At 39.9% G+C, this 20691-nt stretch overlaps 1 protein-coding gene across 1 annotated transcript in view; it reads left to right on the top strand.

The window, feature by feature from the left end:
- The window catches only part of LOC104074814 (cytosolic phospholipase A2 beta-like), a gene marked incomplete at its 3' end in the record, with an annotated part of 65065 nt that extends 44597 nt beyond the window's left edge, over window positions 1–20468 (top strand). Inside the window, exons 6-20 of the mRNA XM_009575083.1 lie at window positions 5459–5531; window positions 7400–7536; window positions 8221–8352; window positions 9552–9610; window positions 11382–11424; window positions 12637–12700; window positions 13130–13257; window positions 13380–13490; window positions 14541–14578; window positions 15483–15618; window positions 16628–16764; window positions 17022–17244; window positions 17859–17976; window positions 19026–19163; window positions 20364–20468. Of these exons, the coding sequence (XP_009573378.1) occupies window positions 5459–5531; window positions 7400–7536; window positions 8221–8352; window positions 9552–9610; window positions 11382–11424; window positions 12637–12700; window positions 13130–13257; window positions 13380–13490; window positions 14541–14578; window positions 15483–15618; window positions 16628–16764; window positions 17022–17244; window positions 17859–17976; window positions 19026–19163; window positions 20364–20468 (1642 nt within the window). The remainder of the gene's footprint in view (window positions 1–5458; window positions 5532–7399; window positions 7537–8220; window positions 8353–9551; window positions 9611–11381; window positions 11425–12636; window positions 12701–13129; window positions 13258–13379; window positions 13491–14540; window positions 14579–15482; window positions 15619–16627; window positions 16765–17021; window positions 17245–17858; window positions 17977–19025; window positions 19164–20363) is intronic.
- Between the last annotated feature and the right edge of the window lie 223 nt (window positions 20469–20691).

The following is a 20691-nucleotide window of genomic DNA, read 5'->3' as shown; positions in this document are numbered from 1 at the left end:
GCTCTTTATATATCAAACCCTATGTAAAATTTTGCAGCAAATAAAAGAAATGTGGGCATTCATGGGTTTTAAATATAGTGAGAAACAATGTTACATGTCTATGGTTTATAGAGAATCATTAATTGTTAAGAATAGAGAATACTTACTATACTTGTGCCATGGTAATATTTGCAGGTGAAGTTAAAGATTCAGGAAAATATCAGGAGCTTGAGCAGATAGCTGAAATGATAGATAAAAAATATTCAAACATTGGATGCTCAGGCCAAAGAATATAAATTGTAAATGTAATGTACTTTCTGGATAAAATTTGTATCTAATCTATCTACCTGTTAGATCCAGAGCTATCTATCTATCTTAGATCTAAATATTATCTATCAATTTTAAATATCAATGTTGTATCTAATAAGATAATTCTGGATCTGATAGATGAGTAGGTAGCTTAGGTATAATTTTATCTAGAAAGTCTCAATTACAGCGAAAGTTCTTGCATTTCATCCTAATGCTGCAACTGCTGTTCCATGAGTATAGACATACTCCTGGTTAATAGGCAACACAGCCAAAAGGTTAGAGTACAAGCATAGCTTCAGGTCAGAAAGCTTCTGTTCCCAAGGAAGGACATTCATGCAATACTGCAGGTAGCTCTGCCATTCTGTCAGGCAAATGTATTTTTCAGTATGTGTAAATTGGTAAATAGATACGAAAATCAGAACAGAGTGGTTTTCTTTTTTTTTTCTTTTCTTTTCTTTTATATTAAGAAAAGCAAGTTGTTTAGAAAAGCGTGGATACTTTGATCTATCTAGGAAGACCTACTAAAAGTCTCCCAGTTAATTTTTTGCTGTTTAAAAAAGCTACCAAATTGGCATAGAAGTGATGGACAACGTTAATTTACAACTTGCTGGGAATGCTTTTGATATTCGTAACAGGGTCTTTTCTTCTGCTCAGACAAGAATAATCACTCTTTTGCAGTTTTATTTTGTGAACTACGGAATAATTTTTATGTGGTAAAATACTCAGAAATTCTGTCAATACAAAGCCCTAAGGGACCCACTCATACATGTAAAGAGGTGACTGACAGAATATGAACAGGGGATGCATCCCAAATCCACAATGACTCTTGAAACAATCCATCAGTGACAACATGAAATTACAGTAAATGTTTGTAAGGCAAATTAGATTTACTCACTAACTGTCCAACTTCCAATGACAAGGTTTTGGATAATTGTGATTCCCAAGGAAAATGAGGGTTTCATGGTCATGCTCTCTCCTTCTATCCCCTCTCCTGGTTTTGCATATTTCTTCAATCAGTCGCTTTTCCCACCAGAACTTTGCGTTCCTCTAAGTTTAATGAAAACAGGCAGCTGGTTGGAAGGGCAAATTGCTAGCAGTATTCTCACTGATGGAGGGGCTAATAAACTCAGTCCATATTAGATGTTAAAGAATCTATGTGGAAGAGAGTGCTTTGGAACCAGGCTGGTCATGAAGCTTTTTTATAGTTTATAAGTTTATAGCTTTAACCTTGATTTGATAAATTGCCAAGTTGTAATTGAACCAAATCCTCAGTATCTAAGATAAAATAAGTGGTTAGTATATGCATAATGATTACATTTGGTGTGAGATCTTGTACATAAGGTATTGTACTGCTTCTAGTACACCACTGGAGAAAGAAAAAGTAATCCATGAAAGGAAGTAATTGTTCATGTCTGAAAGATACTGAGTAATAAAACTGAGTGATAAATCCTACAGCTGTTTACAGAATGTCAAAAGGCAGAAAGCGGACTCCTCATATAAAACTGCATATAACGTGGTGTTATCCCATGGTGATAACTCCGCTCAGAGAACTGTTTAGGTTTGGTGCAGGGGGAGCAAAACGCTGAGATTCCAATCAGCCTTCCAACATGTACAAAACAAGGACTTTTTTCAAAAATAAAAAGAAAAGAAAAAAGAGGTGGTGATGGGAGGAGGTTCCCAGATTGCCCGGCTCTGCAGAAACCACCCGCTAGAACAATAACTTTCTAGTGAAGGTAGCCATGAGATCTTGTTGTAGGAGCAGCACGGAGGGGCAATAAGGAGTGAAATCAAAGATATGAGCTGTTGGTAGGTTTTTCTTCTTTCATTGCCATCCAAAGACCATCTAGGTAGGCTCCTCATTATTAATGAGCTTTGAGAAGATTTCATACTCTCAAAGTTGTCTTTTTGGGATGAAACCTTGAAGTGACTAACCGCCTATAAACAGGAGAATTACGTGTCCTCTTGAAGCTGACTGGCATGTGACTATTCTCTGGAAGCCAGACAGTAAGCCAGCAAATGTGTATTATTACAATCAGTGAGATGTTGGCAACAGATGTGAATTTTCAGTTTGTTAAAGTTTGACACAGCTGTGGCAATTCTGCCATGCTAGTTTTATCTCCTGTTATTGACTTTTCTGTATTTTAGACCTGAAATGGCTCGCCCAAAACTTGCTTTGAGAGTACAGAAATGTAGCTTAGTGCTAAATGCTATCAAGTGAAAGGAAGTTCGGGTTTTGGGGTTGGTTTTTTTGCATTTTTTAACCTACTCTTTGGGACTTTGGACATGCTACTATTTATTGGTCTGGAGTGTTATTGTCTAGAATGCAAACATACACAGGTAGCTGAATCCTGCACTCTGTCATTGGCCTCAATGTGCCACTACTAATTTTCCAGCAAAAATAGAATGATGCACTTCTGGGAAAGCTACCTTTGACTCTGGGTATTTACAGAGGGGTTTTGTTACTTCTGTGTGCTTGTGCAGGAAACTATGGTTCTTCCTTGGAAGTGAACTAAAAAGAGCAAGACCAGTACAGTTGCAAGACTGTCAAGAGCTGTCTGGATATGGTGTTTGTGCTTATCAATTTGCATTAATCATGAAATTACATATTGCTCTTCATGTTATGAAAATAGCAAATGGTATCTGTAACCACAACTATTTTTTCTAGAAGGGTGTTTGGAGCGCCAGCACTTTTGGGCAAAATTGTTATTTTAGACCACCCAAATCAGACCTCAATAGGCTGAAAATTAGCTCCACCTTTTTCTGATGAAAAAAGAATTAGCCCAATTCTGGAAGGTTATCACAGGCTGGAGTAACTGCAGTCTTGGGAGCAGGATGGCTTCTGGCTTCCCCTGGGGATTTGCACAACCCATAGGGTTTATTATGGCCACATTTACCCATCTGAATCTGTTTATCTTTTACCCTGCCACAACACAAGGACTAAGCTGCACCAAATCAGAAGTAGTGAACTGTCATCCTTGATGATATTACCATTGGCGGGCAGAGGTTGTCATGTTTAAGGGAAGTGATTGATGTTGGAAGGGGAAGGGAGGAGGAGTGAGGCTCTCTGGCTCTAGTGGGAGAGGATGAAAACAGACACCTATCACTCTGATGGTGAACTGCAGACATTTTTGTAAGCAATTATGAAATTTTCATCACAAAAGGTTCAAAGCAAATTGTATACCAACATCCATTTCTCCAGTGAAGGCAGACTCTGAGAATGGTTTGGGCTTCTGTTGAGCAAGGGGGAAGTTGATTACAAAATAACACAGAATTAACATATTAATTAAAAAGTCAGCCCTGTAATTGGCTACATAATCCAATATTTCACGTTAATGAAACCCACTAGGAATGCTGACTGAGTGTTCCAGTTGGTACTTCTATGTTAAATAACTATATGCACAGGAAAATTAAAGTCAAATTCTTGCAGTGGGCAACTGGAATAATATGGAAGTGACCTAACTGGAACTTGTGATGTCCATAGTGCATTAAACTCAGAAGGTTTTAAATATGTCAGTTTCAAATTGGAAGAAAACATAATAAAAATGATTCTTGTCACACAAGAACAAATACATCTTGCATTTTTATACAAAAAGTGTTTCAATCAACCATTAAGAGGCCAAGAGACAGAGTAATCTGTGATTTTGTAGGTTTAACAACAGGGTTTCTCTGCTCAGGGTGACTCTTGAATATTAATCTGAATTTTAAAAGGGTGAAACTTTAAAGGTGACATCATAAAATTTAATATTCAGCCTTTATTTGAACGTGCTAATTCACAGTTCAAACGGTATACATTTGATGTAACATAGTTTACCTCTAAACAAAACTGAATGAAACTGAATGAAGGCTATTCTCATCTCTAATAAACGTGTCCTGTAGTCCCACCCCATTTTAAAAGGGAGTGACTCCTTCTATGGAGAAGTTCCTCCTTCCCCAGCTCCTTGTGCCTCCAAAGTTAATAATTTCAGTGTCAGGAAATTTAATCCTGGTGCTACCTTTCAAAATAAAATTGTCAAATTATTTTGTTACAGTGTAATACAGGGATACTCTCATTTCGACAAATAGATACGATGTTTCAGTCAAGTGTGTAGTTTAAGCTGCCATTCAAACCAATGGAACAGTTCCATCATGGTGTGGCCCTGTTTTAATTTATTAGTAGTAGCAGGACCGTATGTTATTATTGCTTATTATTGCCATGCTAATATGCAAAAAAATAGATAAACACTCAAAAGAACATGAAAAAGAAATATAAATGTTCCAATTTGAAAAAAGAAAGAAATATTTTCCTGCTTTCAGTATTAAAATTGTCATGTGTCTGTATATGTGCCTTTTTTCAGGCTTATCGGAATGTCGTTGAAAAAGGACAAATACTTTCTGACCAGCTTAGGTTGGGAAGCTTAATTCTTTCTTAGAGTTAGGAAGAAGTAACTTGAAACAGGCGTTACAATGATAGCTTGCCTATGATAGAAAAAAATCTCATGTCTGGAAGGGAAGTGGTTCTATTCCCATTAAGTATTTTCAAGATACCTGATGATGTGGGATTCTGTGATTTTATGCCTCCAAAGCAGGGCACTTTTTTCTTCATCTGAAGGGTCTCTGCTGGGTCTGTGGTCCATTCACTCGAAGTCAGTAGTGCATTCCCGTAGGTGCCTTTTGGCGAGCTTGGCCTACTTACGGGCGTCATGAAAATTTGGTCCTAGTTGGGATACAAAGTCAGAAGCTTTTAAAGCACTGTGGTAACTGCCATGTCCTGGACCAGCGTCAGTGCTGTGCCGGGACCCAGGCAGGCAGCTGCAAGTTCCTAGGATTGCCTTCCAAAGGCCCACTATTGACCCACCTGTGGCAGAGGACCCTCAGCAGATTGGCAGTACAACCATCACCACGGCCATGCATACATCAAGCTGTATGAAAACAGGCACCTTTAGGGTGACTACAGAAGCTTTCCATACCATTCTCTGAGTCTGTGTTTTCTTTCTCTGTCTTCATTTACTCAAGCTGCTTAGCAAATAGCCCAGTGTGCAATCGTGCTATCGTCTTAGCGTGGTGTACTTCCACTGGAGGTGGTCCCCTCATTTCAAACAGACAAACAGCAAGGACAGACTGTCCTATTCAAAATACATAAGATTTTTGTATTCTGAGCTGATAAAACTAATTGCGTTTGTTTTCTCTGCAGATGCAGTTTTGCCCCATCCACATGCTTTCTGTAAGAATCATACAAGCCAAGAACATCAAGTCGAGAGACCTGTGTGAGTTGTGGTTTGATTGTGTTTTTAGTCACTTCCAGAGTTTACGCAGTGAGCAATGTTCCTAAGTTCTGAAAGTATACAAGCAACGTACATAAAGCAGAGCAATAGAAGTACTAATGCTGGGGCTATAATTAGATCAAATGCCTGAGGTATCATTATATTGGAGGACATATCTAGTGGCATTTCAGGGAACTGGTGAAAAACAAGACTCCCAGATGAGTTTTCTGGGCCAATAAGGGAAGGTAGACCTTGTGAGGGCAATCTGTAAATCTGCTTGGAGTTGTTTCTTTTTGATGGTTGTAATGGGTATAAATCATATAATGGACTGGAATTTTGCCACACAGGCCACGTACTTAGGAATGTTTTATTGAAATGTATCAATTATACATGATAATCAAAAGTAAATTTAAGAATTTCAAAAATACAGTATCATTTGGGGTATTTGCTGTCCTCAGATGACCAGTCATGTTAAATTATATTGATGGTTTCTGGTTAAGGAGGGCCTCTACAGATCCAGCCCTAGGCACACGCTGAACGTGCAGGCAAAACAGACTTTTCTGTGTACTTTTGTATTCAGCTTTCTTTAACTCATTATCTCACCCTCACAGCCTCCTATGGCTCCTTCTCAAGGTGTACTATGGACCAGCCGTTCAGCTGCCATTTTTGGAGGGGTCCCCCATGGGTTCCTCAGGCAGGACAGAGACCTTGAGCTGCCTTTTCACACACTCTTGAAACCTCTGGCCTGTGTATTCCTCTAGTGAAAAACGACATGTTCAGCCAAAAAAGCGTCACTTTGCAGTGAGTTACTTGAGTTACAGCTGAGACCATGCGCGTCTCGCCGTGCAGGGCGGAGCATGACCTCGGCCAAGCCCTCATGCGAGGGAGACCAGAGGGGGTGAATCCCGTGCTGGTCGAGTAACTGCCTGCCGAAGGGCTTCCTGTACTCCTGTGGCAGATATCACATAGCAGCACCCAGAGGTGGACACTAGAAAGGTGGTAGTGTGACAAGGCCTGTATTTCTGAGTTTCAATGACCTCTTCTATCTACTCTATTGAAGGGGCAGTTCCACTTTCCTGCCAAAACCTTGCGGGGCAATGTTATTCACTGCTTGATACCAGTCTGAAGTATTTAGGCATCTCGGGCTGCAGTAGAAATCTTCAGTCAAGTCCAGACTCCAGCTCTGAAAGACATCACCTTGGAGATTTCCTATCACACCGTTGTCAAGCTTCACAAAGTAAATGCACTTTCCCACCCTGGCTCTTCCCAAAGGACGGCTGCTCGAGGCACTGACTGCACTAACCATAAGGAGTAGATGTAGGCTGGAAGTGAGATGAAGATTTTGGACTCGCTTGTGCCCTTGTGTTCTGGGGCCCACACCGGCCTTTAGCTGCAACAGGTCTTCTCTAGTACCTAACCCTTCTAGACAGCCGTCATGACCCCTCCGCATGTTTGTGTTGCTGGACTGAGCAAGCCAGTCTCCTCTGATCTTCTCTGTAATATACGTTCTTCTTTCCTGTAATCATCCTAACAGCCCTTTTTGGAACTAGCTCTGGTTTCAGTTAAACTTTTTTAAACACAGGTGACTGGAATTGTAGGGAATATGCCTGATGAATGGTCAGTGGGGTCTTTTATACCTTTCTCTTCACACGGGAAACACGGCTCTTAGTGTACTTTGTGCATGTGTACATTTGCAATTTCTAGTTACCCAGGTATTAGTATACCAAGATAGTTTTCCTTGGTTGCTTCCAACCAATGGTCTCTTTACTTATTAAAAAAAAAGTAGTATTTATTAGTGCCCAGAATCATGGCCTTGCCCTACTTTTGATCTATAATATTGGCATTGGGTTTTTAATTTTTTTCTGCTGCAGTGACTGCATCAGACTGCTATGTGCGCTTGTGGCTGCCATCTGCTTTGAATGGAAAGCTTCAGACCAAAACCATCAAGAATTCTGACAACCCTGTCTGGAATGAGACTTTCTACTTTAGGATCCAGAGAGAAGTTGAGGTAGTAAAAAAAATTTCACCATTTTGAATAGCTGGGAATCCTCAGTTGACACCCTGTTGATCAACTGTGCTAAATGCTTGTGTAACAGAATTTGCAACTGCCAGGTTAGCCCAAAACAGCAGACATATGGAGTAGTGTTCCCCTCAGCTAGTTATAGACATCGGTGATATAAATGCCTACATCTGAGCTAGTCCAGACTCCCTTTGTTGTCACCTGAGAGAAGTAAGTACTGCTGCAGCAAGCTTCATCTGGGCTGTTTTGGATGGTTAATTTAGAAAGAGCTTTCCCTCTACTGGTTGTAAGGGAGGGGTGGAGGAGTTGCTGTGGAGTAGACAGCAAATTTAATCCTACCCTAAGCTGCGTAGTTAAGAGAACTTTGGAGACGAAGAAACTGAGTGTGTTCTTTGGGCAGGTTATCAGTGTGGTGCAGAGCACTGACATCTTTTCTGTCTCAGGATAGTGGGAGCTCTCTGTTATAGGTAGTTGTCTTCTATTCCATGATAAGTTTCCCAAGGTTGGGTTTAATGACAGTGTTCCACATTAGCAAACTCCTGAAGGAAAGCACAGGTTTCTTTATTCTTACCACTGTGCTAGTCAATCAGCTGCAAAAGTCTATAACCATTTTTTTATTTCTGTGTAATAGCAGCTCAGTAAGAGTTCTTATTTATTTTCTTCTACTACCAGAACATTTTAGAATTGGCAGTGTGTGATGAAGACCCACTCACCAAAGATGACATGCAGTTCACAGTTCTTTTTAATGTTGCTAGAATCAGACCCGGAGAGACACTCCGTGAGACATTTGCTTTGAAATCAGAGGTAAGGACTGGAAACACACAGAGAGATCAGCAAGACCTTATTGTCCACATTGGCTTCCATGTTAAGTGAGGTTTGGGTCTGCATAAACAGATATCCATATGTATTGGTATCATTATCAATATTGCATCAAACCAGATATCATTGTGCTGGATTTTTGTGACTTCATTAATCTCTTCACAGATTCAGAAAATGAAGCCGCCTCTCTCTTATGCCTACCATCTCTGTGGGGGCAAAATATGTTAATAGCTAGCATCCGTAAATAGTCATTTTTATCTTTTGTAATCCAAATAAATAACTTTCTTAGCTTTTGGCTTTATTCCACTTTTGCCATGCTGAGAGGACATTTCCTCTTAAATGGCAACTTTTATTAAAAACGTGAAGATAATCCACTCACCACTTGAATTAAATGATTCTTTCAGGCTTCTGCTATTGGTATTCATGCTGGGTTTCCTTCTAGGTGATTCAGGTTTCTCTAGCCCATAGTAAAAGGATGCCTGTTCTCCTAAGATCTTTGATATTATGTTAATAAGCCCATAAAAAGGAGAACAAAGCTGGGGTAGGTCTGTGACAACTCATGGGCTTGTCTGAGCTGTGGCCGAGGTATTGCTACATGCTCATTGCAGGAAGGAGACAGTCCATACCCGAAAGAACAACTGCTTCCCTAAACACTGAAAGCTGTTAACATGGATCTTCCTAGTGACTCTGCAGGCTGGTGCCATGCACTTCTCAGCCAGTGGGTGAGTCACTGGGAAATATAATGATTCAAGAACCATCTCAGTCCAGAGTACTCTTGCCTACTTCATCTCTGCTGGATTGAGTGTGAATGTGATTTTAATGGTTTGTACATGGAAACGACACTGGCGTTAGTCACATTTGTTGCTGGGCTTCAATGCCTTTCCCCCCATGCACACCATCTTTGCAGAAAGCCATTATATTTCTATTTCAGTCAAGCTTTCCCCCTCTGATTGTATCTTTGGAAATATGTATAATTCTACATATCCTACAATGGGAGAATATTAATCTTCCCAACGCTGTAGTTTCCATTGCAATCTCAGCTTTGGAAAGAGGTAATACACAGCTTTTTTTGGTAACATTAACGGAAGAGATGTCAGCCATGGAAGTGCTTTTTAGATGTGTCTATACTGCCAAAGTCTTGCAGCCTCCAGTAATCCGTATTTATTTTGCCCTTTTCTTTTTAGAAAGAGACGTGCGTTAAGAAATGGGAAAGTTTGGAAGTGGAATTCTGGATGGAAAGAATGTGAGTAAAATTCCAAAGCTGAAAGGTATAGATCTGCCAGGGAGCAATAATATTTCAGAGAAAGAGGAACTTCTTCCAGCTCTTCCTCCCACCAGTGAGCCGAAATTACTGTTTCAAACTTCTTTTACCTTAACTTCCCCAGCTAATTCTGCCTTTCAGGGTATTTCATACAAATCTTACCTTCTGTTCTACATGTATATTCTGATTGTGGAAACGTAGTAACATTGGCACAATGTGATAACTTGTCCACAAGATGCATGTAAAATTTAACAGAGGTGCTCTTCAAGTTGTTAGTATTAATTGAACAATGCCTAGAACACTGTGGTGTTTCTAAAAGACCAGAAAACTTGTCTTGTATTATTATCATGATGTATACATACAGTTATGTAGATAGTATTAGAAAAGTCACCCATTAGGTGATAGCTTAGTTAAACTGAAAAAACATACAGTGAACAAAAAATAAAATGAAGACCATCCCTCTCAAAGTGGTAATCAACATTGTCTGGAGGAGAACAAATCCCATAAGACAAACTTTATCTCTCTTTTAAATGCTATCACAGGTTTGGTTGAAAAAAACACCTAAACTACACGTTCTGGCATATTTGAGCTTAGCATTACTAAAAAAAGGAATATAGTCCAGTCAAAACTGACTAACTGCATGATTAGAAGAAGGAACTGTAAATAAAGCGTCTTATTCTTAAACATGGAAGAGCTGCAGAAGAAAATCACTGGTGTTCTTGATTAATTCCTCCCACAGTGAAACTCAAGAAAATCTATTTAATTTACCTATGAGAGATACCTTAAGAGATGTATAAGCATTTCCTGCAAAGGTGGAAGCAATCACAGACAGATATATAAAAAGGACAGAATGATATGCCGTGCTTGGAAACTGGACTGAGTAGATTCAGACTAGAAATAAGAGGAACATCTTCCACCATTCAAGTTATAAGGCATGTAGGGGATTCTCCATTCGTGGAAGTCAGACCTAGTTATTTACATTTACATACATTCTGCACCTGAAATAGAAGTTTTAAGGCTGGAAGTGGTGCTTGGTAAAATACCCTGGACTTTGCAGAAAGTCAAAGATTACATACTACGTAACTTTAATGGTCCTTTCAGATATATGAAAGCACTTATGAATGTTTGTAACACAGTGATGTTGGAGTATTGGCCTTAATGAGAGATGCTGTTAGTAGACTCTATAGGTTACTCATAATATTAAATAACTACATCCATTCAGTGACAAATCTAGGTCTTACAAGGTAAAACATCTGGGACAAAGGCTTTTTATTACTTACCTCTGTGTTTTCCAGTCATACATATAGCACAGTGGGAGCTAATTCTTATTTGCTGTTCATTTGTGATCAGTTGTAAATTATAATCTGGAACAGTCAGAAATGTCTTTCCTAATAAGTATTTGCAGAATACATTAATAGTAGTCTTTGCTTTCCCCAAGTCATATGGTCATTCGTTAATAGGAGGACGTGATTCCACACAGACCAATATGTCTTTGTTCTGCTGTATCTTAGCATATAGTTTCAAGCATTGGTATTTTTATGGGCTCTCCTGCTTTTCTTCTTGTTTGGCTACTACATTTTGGTTCATGTGCTTAGCAGGTGATCATGTATTACGCCTTTTAGAAAACAAATTGTGATACTGACATAACTATATTCAATTTTAAGCAGAAAAGGTCATAAAACTACTATTTTTAAAAACATACCAGATGCTCACACAGCTTTTGTTTGTTTGTTTTTTCATTCTGTCTTTTCAGTCCTGGCCCTCCAGAGCACCTCATTACCAATGATGTCCTAGTGGTAAGGTTCACGTATGAATTTAGCTTGGAGTGACTCGTCCTTATTTTGATTCTCTCCTCTTCTCCCCAGCCATCTGACATTTTATAGAGAGAACAGAAGCTACCATGATAGATAAGAGCATGGTGTGCATTATAAAGTGAAAGATGTGGGACGATTCCCATTCGTTATGGCTTAACTGTTGCCCTCTCCATGCAAAAATAGAAGCTGTGTTTCTTGAAGTCCTCAGGTATTACAGATGTGAAGATTTTGCCCAGCTGTGGTTTGTTAATGTTGCAGAACCCCATATTTGTTGGTGTTCAAAATGAAAACTGCTTGTGTTTCATATAATACAGTATGGCACTTGGCAGGAAAAACAAAGGTTATAAAAGGGATGAGACTGTAGAAGGCAACAGTGAGTATTCAGTGTGCTTGTGACTGGAAGGTTATCTAACGTAACAGCTTTTTGGGAAATGAGTTTTTTAATAAAGAGTTATTTTAGTCGTTGAAACATAGAGTCCTCTTTTGGTATGAGTCAGCATGTGGTGCATTACCTATCTCTTTGGGCTGGCCCAGCAGCTAAGGAGTACAAAGTACTTCATGCCAACCACTCCAAGCCTGCACATGATTTCCAGATGCTAGCCTTTAATACCCCTGAGGCAAAGTAACACGTATTCTGTTCTTTCCCCCTCATTTTCTGTGTGAGGCATGAGAGCTGTAATGATTGGCATGCGTTGTTCCTGAAATGGCTTGGAAAACTGTCCTGGCATGAGTTATTAAAGGTGAACTGGAATGACTCAGGTGGAGGGTAGGGTGGAATAAATCCGTGATCTCCCTACATCAGGACCAGCAAGAAGATGCCTTGTAGACGAATCACTGCCACAATACACAGAAACTCATCATCAGGTGTTTTCCCCCACCCTTCCTAAATAATTATCAGATATATTTGTAGCTGTTTGGGCAGCAGTGTGTTGTACAGGGTTTCCCGATTTTGGGATAACTTGAATGGGTATAACATCCTCTGGCAATGCACCACGGTATGGACAAGCTAGTTCTGAAGCAGTGTAACTGGGCTACTGTTCTGGGATGATGACCTCTGAATTTACCCTTGTGCAGCTGGATGGTTTCCAGCACTGAGACCAGTTTATTTGGCTCTGTATTATACCTAGATGTTTCATTATTTGCTGCAGATGTGGCATTTGCTATCTTCACACTTTTCCACCCCGTCTTTTACAGTCCCGTGAGGTTTGCTGCTTGGAAGTGCAAGTGGACATTAATGAAAGCAGGAAATATTTGAAAGGTATGCCCATTTCTCTGTGAAGCGAGGAGTTGACCAAATCAACCCTATCATAGTCATTCAGACCCAGATGGAGGCACTTTAGGGTACAGAGACGACTAAGAATGTTCTAAAGACAATAAAATGTAATACAGTGAAAGTCCCTGAACTGCCTCTAGTTGTAACGCTGACCTCTGTGTCTTTTCCTTGAAGCTCTCAAGTTTGGACACAGTAAACTTTGCTGGTGGAAGTATGAGAGAGTGCTGACTCTGGGCGCACTCCAAGCTGTGGGGTAAAGGCAGGAGTACCAGTCCCCGTGCTGTAGGAGACCTGCCAGGTGGCAGCTTACGGAGGAGTTACCACAGAGAATGGCTCCAGCAGAAAGTTTGCCACTTTGTTAGCTATTTTGCCCAAATAGTGGTATTATTCTCTAAACAAATCTGTTTTCACTAGAGGGTAAAAATCTCGTGCTTATGGTGCCTGCATCTCATGAGAGAACACACAAAACTACGGAGGACACAGATACTTTCTACTTCCATTGTGTGAAGGCTTGGGAACCAGTTCTAAAAGTCAGGCTGCAGGTAATGGGCACTATACAATACCGCTGTTCATACTGCCTGCTTATTTCCAGTGTCGCCAGAACAGTAAAGAACTGGATTGTTTCTATTCCGTGAATAAAACCTATGTTTTTTGTTCTCTGTAGAAAGTTTCTGATAAGGAAGATGACAGTAGCAATTTAAGTGACACCTTAACAGTACCGCTGAAATTTCTGCCTGTTGGACATAAAGTGAAAGTAACCCTGCCTGTAAGACATGTAAGTGCTTCACCATTTATGTGATCTTTTGGAGAGAAAAGTAGAGTAACCCTCAGTATTTAACACCATAACATTTTAAAAAAAAATCAATTAGTAAGTCTGAGTGAGAATTTTGTCCAAATACAAGTTTTCTGTGAAAAAGATTAGTTTTCTCAGAGAAATATCAATTTTCTGTCAATAAAATCAATAATTGGGAATTCATCCTGGCCAGTTTTAGATGCATTTAGGACCAACCTCTGCTGTCTTTACACAGTTAAAGGAGAATATTCAATACCCCTAACAGGGCTTTGGGATGCCCCACTGCTCTTTATCAAGCCTGGGTGGCTAGCTCAGTCTATATACCTAAATTTTAGATGGCTAAAGTTAGATGAGTTGAATCTTAGCCTCAGAGAACAATTCTGTCACATTCTTCTATGCGTACAGTCAGGATGGTAACTGGTGGAGGGATACGACTCTAAGTTGCTTTAAAAGCAGTAGTAATGCTGCTGTGTGGCCAGATGAATCTGTTAACAACAGCCAGACAAATTGCAGCAAATGAGAGGCAAAAATAGGAGGAGAAGAATTTCTCAGCAGCCTTTCCCGTAAAGAGAAGGGAGAATGAATGTCTGTCTCACCACTAGTGATTCCCCACCCCTCTGTTTGGACTCTCTTTTACCTCCAGTAGGTTTTTGGAAGGATGTGGTGATTTGTATTTCCTCTTCTATCACTGTCTTTATCTGGCTGCTGTTCTTCATCCGCAAAAATAGGAGGGTGGCAATGTGCTACTGCTGCTGGGTTAGGATGGTTCGTGGAGGTATATTCACAGTGAGGAAGAAATCCTGTTTCACAGCCCGGTCATGTAGCCACTTTGACTCCTTCTGCCTCTTTCGCTTCTCTGTAGAATACGTTTGGTGTTTAGTTGCTTTCCTTCTCTTTCCCGCTACAGTTTTCCAAAAAACTGTATGCAGGGTGGGAGTGGTGGGGCATGCCAGGAGGCACTGAAAATCGGGATTTCAAAACTTCTCTTCTTCCCAGTCATTCACGTTCCTGCTCTCATTTCTTTGTTTACAGAATGTGCCACTGCAGTTGTACCTCCAGCTAAATGATTGGTAAGAGGACTATTTTTTTCTCTGAAGATTTTATTGCTCGTTGAACTGTGAATTCTAGAACAAAGTATCCTTTATTTAGATACAAGGAATGCACAAGACTAGGGGCAAAATATAACAATAGTTAAGTCACCAATAGAGTCAGCACAACAGATCAAAGTTAAATGTCCTCGGGGCAAAAGAGTCACGCCAAGATGCAAAAAAAAATTTATGAGAATTTCAAACAGTGAGGAACTTAGTCACTGAGTGTCCTTGGTGTCAAAGAACCAAAGACTGAGATTGGAGGCTTCTTCAAAAGGGAGACAGAAGCGGGAAGAAGGCAGAAGGAAAAGGGAATTTGAAATAAGAAGAACATCCAGAGTCCATATTATTACTCAAACCACACAGCTATTCTTAAGAAAATAGATTTGTGGCTCTGGTGATACCAATAGAAAGAAGCACAAGCTAGGGAAGACAAAATGTTACACTGTAAAATAATGAGACAAACAACAAATAAACCACAATTATTTGAGTATCTCTTTCATTGTACTGTTTCTGTATAAATCTGTGATACAAATCCCCATGAAAGACCTTGTTAGGTTCAAGTCACCCTTTGCTCAGAAATTATATGAAGAAGAAATAGAAAGGATTCAGCTTACAAAGCTACTGAAAGACACAAAGAAGCCTTTCTTTTTTCAAATTTGCTATCCTTAGCTGGCAGTAAAACTTACACTGAAACATCAGAACATACAGAGACCACGTAGAAGCAAAGCAGTTGATTTCTTTGAAACTGGAAGCTGCATTTCTGTCTCTAAATCTGAGCAGTGAATCATGTTTTTTTATGATATTTAATAGACTGCAGTTGCTGAAAATACATCCATATGCATTTTAAACACCAGTCCTGTGCCTCTGGATTTTTATGTTTCAGCACAGAAAAACTAGACGTGCGTTTAGGATATGATCTGTGCCGAGAAGAGCAAGAATTCTTGCAAAAAAGGAGGAGAGTGGTTGCCAGTGCCCTGAAAAGGGTTCTTCATCTGGAAAGAGATCTGCATGGACACGAGGTCTGTGAATTGGAATCCAAGCATGGGGTGTGGGTCTATTGAATTAGGATTGGCACAACTCCCCACAAAATTCCTAGTAGTTTTTGCATGTTGATGACAAGCCCATTGATTTGAATGGCAGCAGAACAGAAGTTCTCAGTGTGGCATACCCCATACTCATCTAAAATTTCAGCTCAGCTATTTATGCCTCCATTCTTTTCAATGGGTCAAATTCCCGAGGACATAATATACCACTCTTCAAAGCCAGAGTTTCCAACAGTGTGATGCAGCGGGTCAGCAAGATGTGAGGCCTTGGTACATTGTTTTAGACACAGTCCAGCCAGACAACCCAAACCAAGTAGGAAAACAGGAATATTTGAAATTCACCTCACATACATATTTATGAAATCATTGTAATGTCCCTTCTTTAGGCTTACCTTTTTTTTTCATTTTCAGTACTCTTTTCACAAAAAGTCAAAATGCTTTAGGATGGAGAAAGAACATTTTATAACAAGCTCCAGCTGAAGTATGTTTTGTTGCCAAGATCCAGGGTGAATTTTTAAATGAACATTTATTTTCTTGCTGGAATTATAGTTGTTGAATGGATGATGTCCAAAGAATCATTTTGTTTGCTTAATATATTTTTTCTGAACTCTTCTTGGGACTTCCTTGAATCCATACTTAATTACATTTATTGCAATTTCTGCAATTTATTGCATTTGTGTTATTTATAATAAAATCATATCATTATCTGTTATTAATCATTGCAATTCCAATTATAAAGAACGAGGGCAGGAAGGGAAGTTAAAATCACTGCATATTTAAACTCATCCAAGCTTTGGGGTTAAGGGTATCCACTGAGCATCTGGAGGTTAATTTAAAGAAGGTACTTGTAAAGATTGGCTGAATGTTGATTTGATTTCATTGTCCTCCAGTGAAGTCTGCTGAGGAAATTATAAGAGCTGTAATTAGACTTTTCCAAGTAGGCAAGTGAGTAACTTTTTGAAGATAATACTTATGTTTTGAACAGGTCCCAGTAATAGCTGTTATGGCAACAGGCGGAGGCCTCAGAGCAATGTCAGCTATGTTTGGCCACCTCTTAGCTCTTCAGAAGCTAAATCTGTTGGACTGTGTAACCTATGTCACCGGGGCTTCTGGCTCAACATGGTGCGTATAGAAAATGAGATTTGTATTTGAAATTACTGTGACACTACATTTCCACACAGTGAGAGAGATGCATCTCTTTCAAAGTCTTACATTGTTAATAAATGAACGTAATTCCCTGGTAAAGCTGTTGGCTCTCGATCATAACTTCAGTTTAGGCTTGCTGATTCTCTTCTTTGATGAAAGTGTTTGGGTAAATATAGTAATTTTCCAAAAGCATCCAAATAAGTGGATGATTTTCTCACGTTTCTGTTCTTTAGGACACTAGCAGACCTGTATGAGCATGCCGACTGGTCACAGAAGACTCTGGAGGGGCCGCTTAAGGCAGTAAAAGAACAAGTGACAAAATGCAAGCTCAACCTTATGTCTATAGAGCATCTGAAGTATTATCACAAGGAACTCGCTGAAAGGGCAAAAGCAGGACATGTGTCATCTTTTACAACTCTGTGGTCACTTGTTCAGGAAATGTTCTTACATGAACGGGTACGTACATGGTCCTGCCACGCATTTGGGAAACATCCACTCATTTTCTTTAGAGCTTTACTATTTGAGGGCATGACGTAATGTGTGGAACAAATCCAAAGTGACTGAGGCATCCCAGTGTGATTTGTAAACAATGACAGAGGATCTTGTAGCCAGGATTTTCCAGGGTAGCTAATGGTTTGAAGGTGTCTCTGTACTAGGATGCCCAACAGCTAGCAACTTCAGTAGGCAAACTTTCAGAAAGAACTGAGCAACCCCCCCCAAAAAGTCAGGTCTTTTAAAGTCTGTTTCTGGTTGCACACTTCAGAGTTAGAGTAATCTGTCCTCATGTGAACGTTAGTCTCAGCCTTAGTAAAGATCTGTGGGACGCAATCAAGGCACTTAGATATTAATGAAGAGGTTACTAGGTATCAAAAAGGCAACCAGGAAGGAAAGTGCAGGAACATGAAGGAATATGTAAAATTATATTAAGAGGAATTATAAAAATGTGACTCACAGATTCCTCTGGGTTGTAAAACATCTGTTATCTATCTGTACTCAGGTAGATTGTGTCAGTGTTTTTGCCTTATGCTCTTCCAGAGGTTTACTGTGATTTTTTTTATCTCTTCGGTTAGCCAAGAAAGTACAAACTCACAGACCAGCGCAAGGCATTGGAGCATGGACAAAACCCATTGCCCTTCTATGCGGTCCTCAATGTGAAAGAGGAAAAGTTCAGTACTTTCAAATTTAGAGGTAAGTATTCCTAGAGTTTCTTCTGAGTTTGAGTAGGGACTAAAGAGAATATGGAGGGAGGGTGCATGTGTGGAGAATAAAAGGGGAATACATCTGTTGCTTACCCTGACTCAGTATTCATCTTTTAATAAAATGTTTGTCTTTTTTGCAAACTGCTGGGTGTTGATTAGAAAGAGGAGATCTGCTGGATAACATTCTCAGGCACAAACAGGGCATTTCTGAAGATCTGGGCTGAAGTTCTAGTTTTGCCACAGACATTGTGAGTGAGTGTAGGCAAATCGTGTGATCTTTTTCTGCCTCAGTTCCACACCTATTAAATGGCTTTGATGGTTCCTTAGTTTATAGAGGTGCTGTGAAATGTAATTGTCGCTTCCCTAAATACTACACTGATGAGGGTATGAAAATGGAGTGGAGTATGATTGCTGTCATGGGTGTGATATGACACCCTTTAGAGGGACACAGGCTACATTCAACAAAAGGTATTAAAATGAGCAGATACTGGAAAGAAAAAACAGTTAGTACTTACATTTGGTTAGATTTATAGCTACTGTTCTACTGCAATACCTGTACAGGGCAGCTTGAGTCAGGAAACTGCATGGCCATGCCCACGCTGTGATACTTTCTAGTTTGGAGCTGATGTGTCTTCAGGCTGCTTTGTTGTATCATGTAGACGGACAGGTTTGGGTTAGTAGAGGTTTCATGCCAGTCATTCCTTGCAGGTTGGATCACACTTGCATGTTGTACATTTGATGCTCTTGATTTAGAGGCAAGTGGAATCCCAGAATCTTTATATAGAAATATATATCTAAGCTTTTGGAGCTAACATTAGACTCTTTCTGAGGTGAAAAAGCTAGTTCCTTTTGTATGCAAATTATCTCTCAGTTTGTACGGGACTAGAAAGTGTAGTTTGCAATACAAAGCTACTGATAGTACAGAGCTGTTGAGACAAGCAAGATCCATGGAGCTTGTGGATAGCTTTATCCACAGGGGAAGGTTTTGTTTTCTTATTTTTATTACAGTAAACATGCCATGTGTCAATTCTCTTGTAGAGTGGGCGGAATTCTCTCCTTACGAGGTGGCCATACCAAAATACGGAGCCTCCATTCGTTCAGAATATTTTGACAGTGAGTTCTTCATGGGAAGGCGAGTGAAGAAGCTGCCAGAATCTCGGATCTGCTATCTGGAAGGTGACCTAACAGTGCAATATAGTTAATCACAACATGGTAGAAAGCATGGTACTAGCTAGCTGCTGGTCTGTGTACAACACTCCTTGCCAGCAGGTCTGCTCCAGGTCTTGATTCAATGGGCTTTTTACCCCTTTTGTACACTTCTGCTCTTTGTAAAGCTTCTTTCCTCCTGTCCTCCCTTTTAACCTGGGCAGATTTGGGAAAGTCGCAGCATGGCTCCCCTTCCCATTTTCTGAACCAAACAAGAAGGTGGAGAAGGTAAGTTGAGGAAATAATAAGCCTTTCTTCCCTGACCAGTCATCAACTCTTCAGCTTCATCAACTATATTTCTAGACAATGCATTGCTGGGGTAGAATTGGAAGGAGCTGAAAATAAAATATAACTCATCTAGAACAACCCACAAAGGTCAGAACCATCTGAGCTTTGTGGGTTGAGAATGGTGTCACTAATCTTCCCTGCCCCTAAGGATGAAGGAAGCCCTTTTAACCTCCAACAACTGCTTTGACTGGCTGTTCTGCCTCTAAAAGTGAAGGGCGAAAAGCAGCTAGTCAGAGGAATCCATCTGCGCCAAGCAGATTTTAAATCCTTGTAAGAATTTTAGCTTTTGATACCAAAAGCAAGGGTCCAGTGGAGACAAAAATCGTATTTCTCTCACTGTGAAGTCTGCTAGAGATTGAATTTGTTCCTCACATGAGTACCTGGCATGGGGCTTAATGACAAAGGATAGTTCGTTCTTCTCCAAAAGCAGACTCACATGTGGAGCCAATTCTATTTTGATCCTGGACCAGTTGAACTCCACAGGAACAGAACATGCCTGAAAGGGAAAAATGGGTCTTAGATAAATTTAAAGAATAGATCTGTTTAAAGAAGGAACTTTTGCTTCTATGGCTTCACCATGCTTTCAAAGCCAGCTTTCTTTCACAAGTACACGGTAAACACTCTAAAACATCGTTTGGGTGACTGATACCTCTTATTTTGTTACTCTGTACTATATGGTGAGTGGTCTTGTGTAGTTATCTCTTGAGAAAGAGCACTGAAGTGCTGACACCATTATGTTTGAACTCTGTGACACCTACTGCTTAAGCTGTGTCATGACAGGGTCAGTTCAGGTGGGCCAATAATATGTAGCATGGATACTTGTAATAGTCAGTGATTAACATACAGCGGTGCAGTATTTTTCCCATGTGGTTTGACTTGCAGGTCTTTGGACAAACATCTTTACTAGGAATTTGCTGGATGGCTTGTACTGGTCCTCAAATTCAAATGAATTCTGGGAACGATGGGCCAAAGATATGGTAGATATAGGTAAGAGTTTCAAAATCAGTATTTGTTTTTGACCAGACAATGCTTCCTGTTCAGGAGAGGATTTAGAAAGATACACCGTTGCTGCTGTTTATGAATAATCATCTCTCACATGTTCTCCCTAAATTGCTGCATGTTGCGTTGCCTCACTGTGGACCTTCCAGCATGATTTTCACCTGTATCAGAATTATCACTATGTGATGTTTTGTTTTGTTTTGTTTTGTTT

This window comes from Fulmarus glacialis, unplaced genomic scaffold (genome assembly GCF_000690835.1).
Source record: "Fulmarus glacialis isolate BGI_N327 unplaced genomic scaffold, ASM69083v1 scaffold4793, whole genome shotgun sequence".
NCBI lineage: Eukaryota > Metazoa > Chordata > Aves > Procellariiformes > Procellariidae > Fulmarus > Fulmarus glacialis.
The sequence above is the reverse complement of the archived record's forward strand: the minus strand, read 5'-3'. Positions and strand labels throughout refer to the sequence as shown.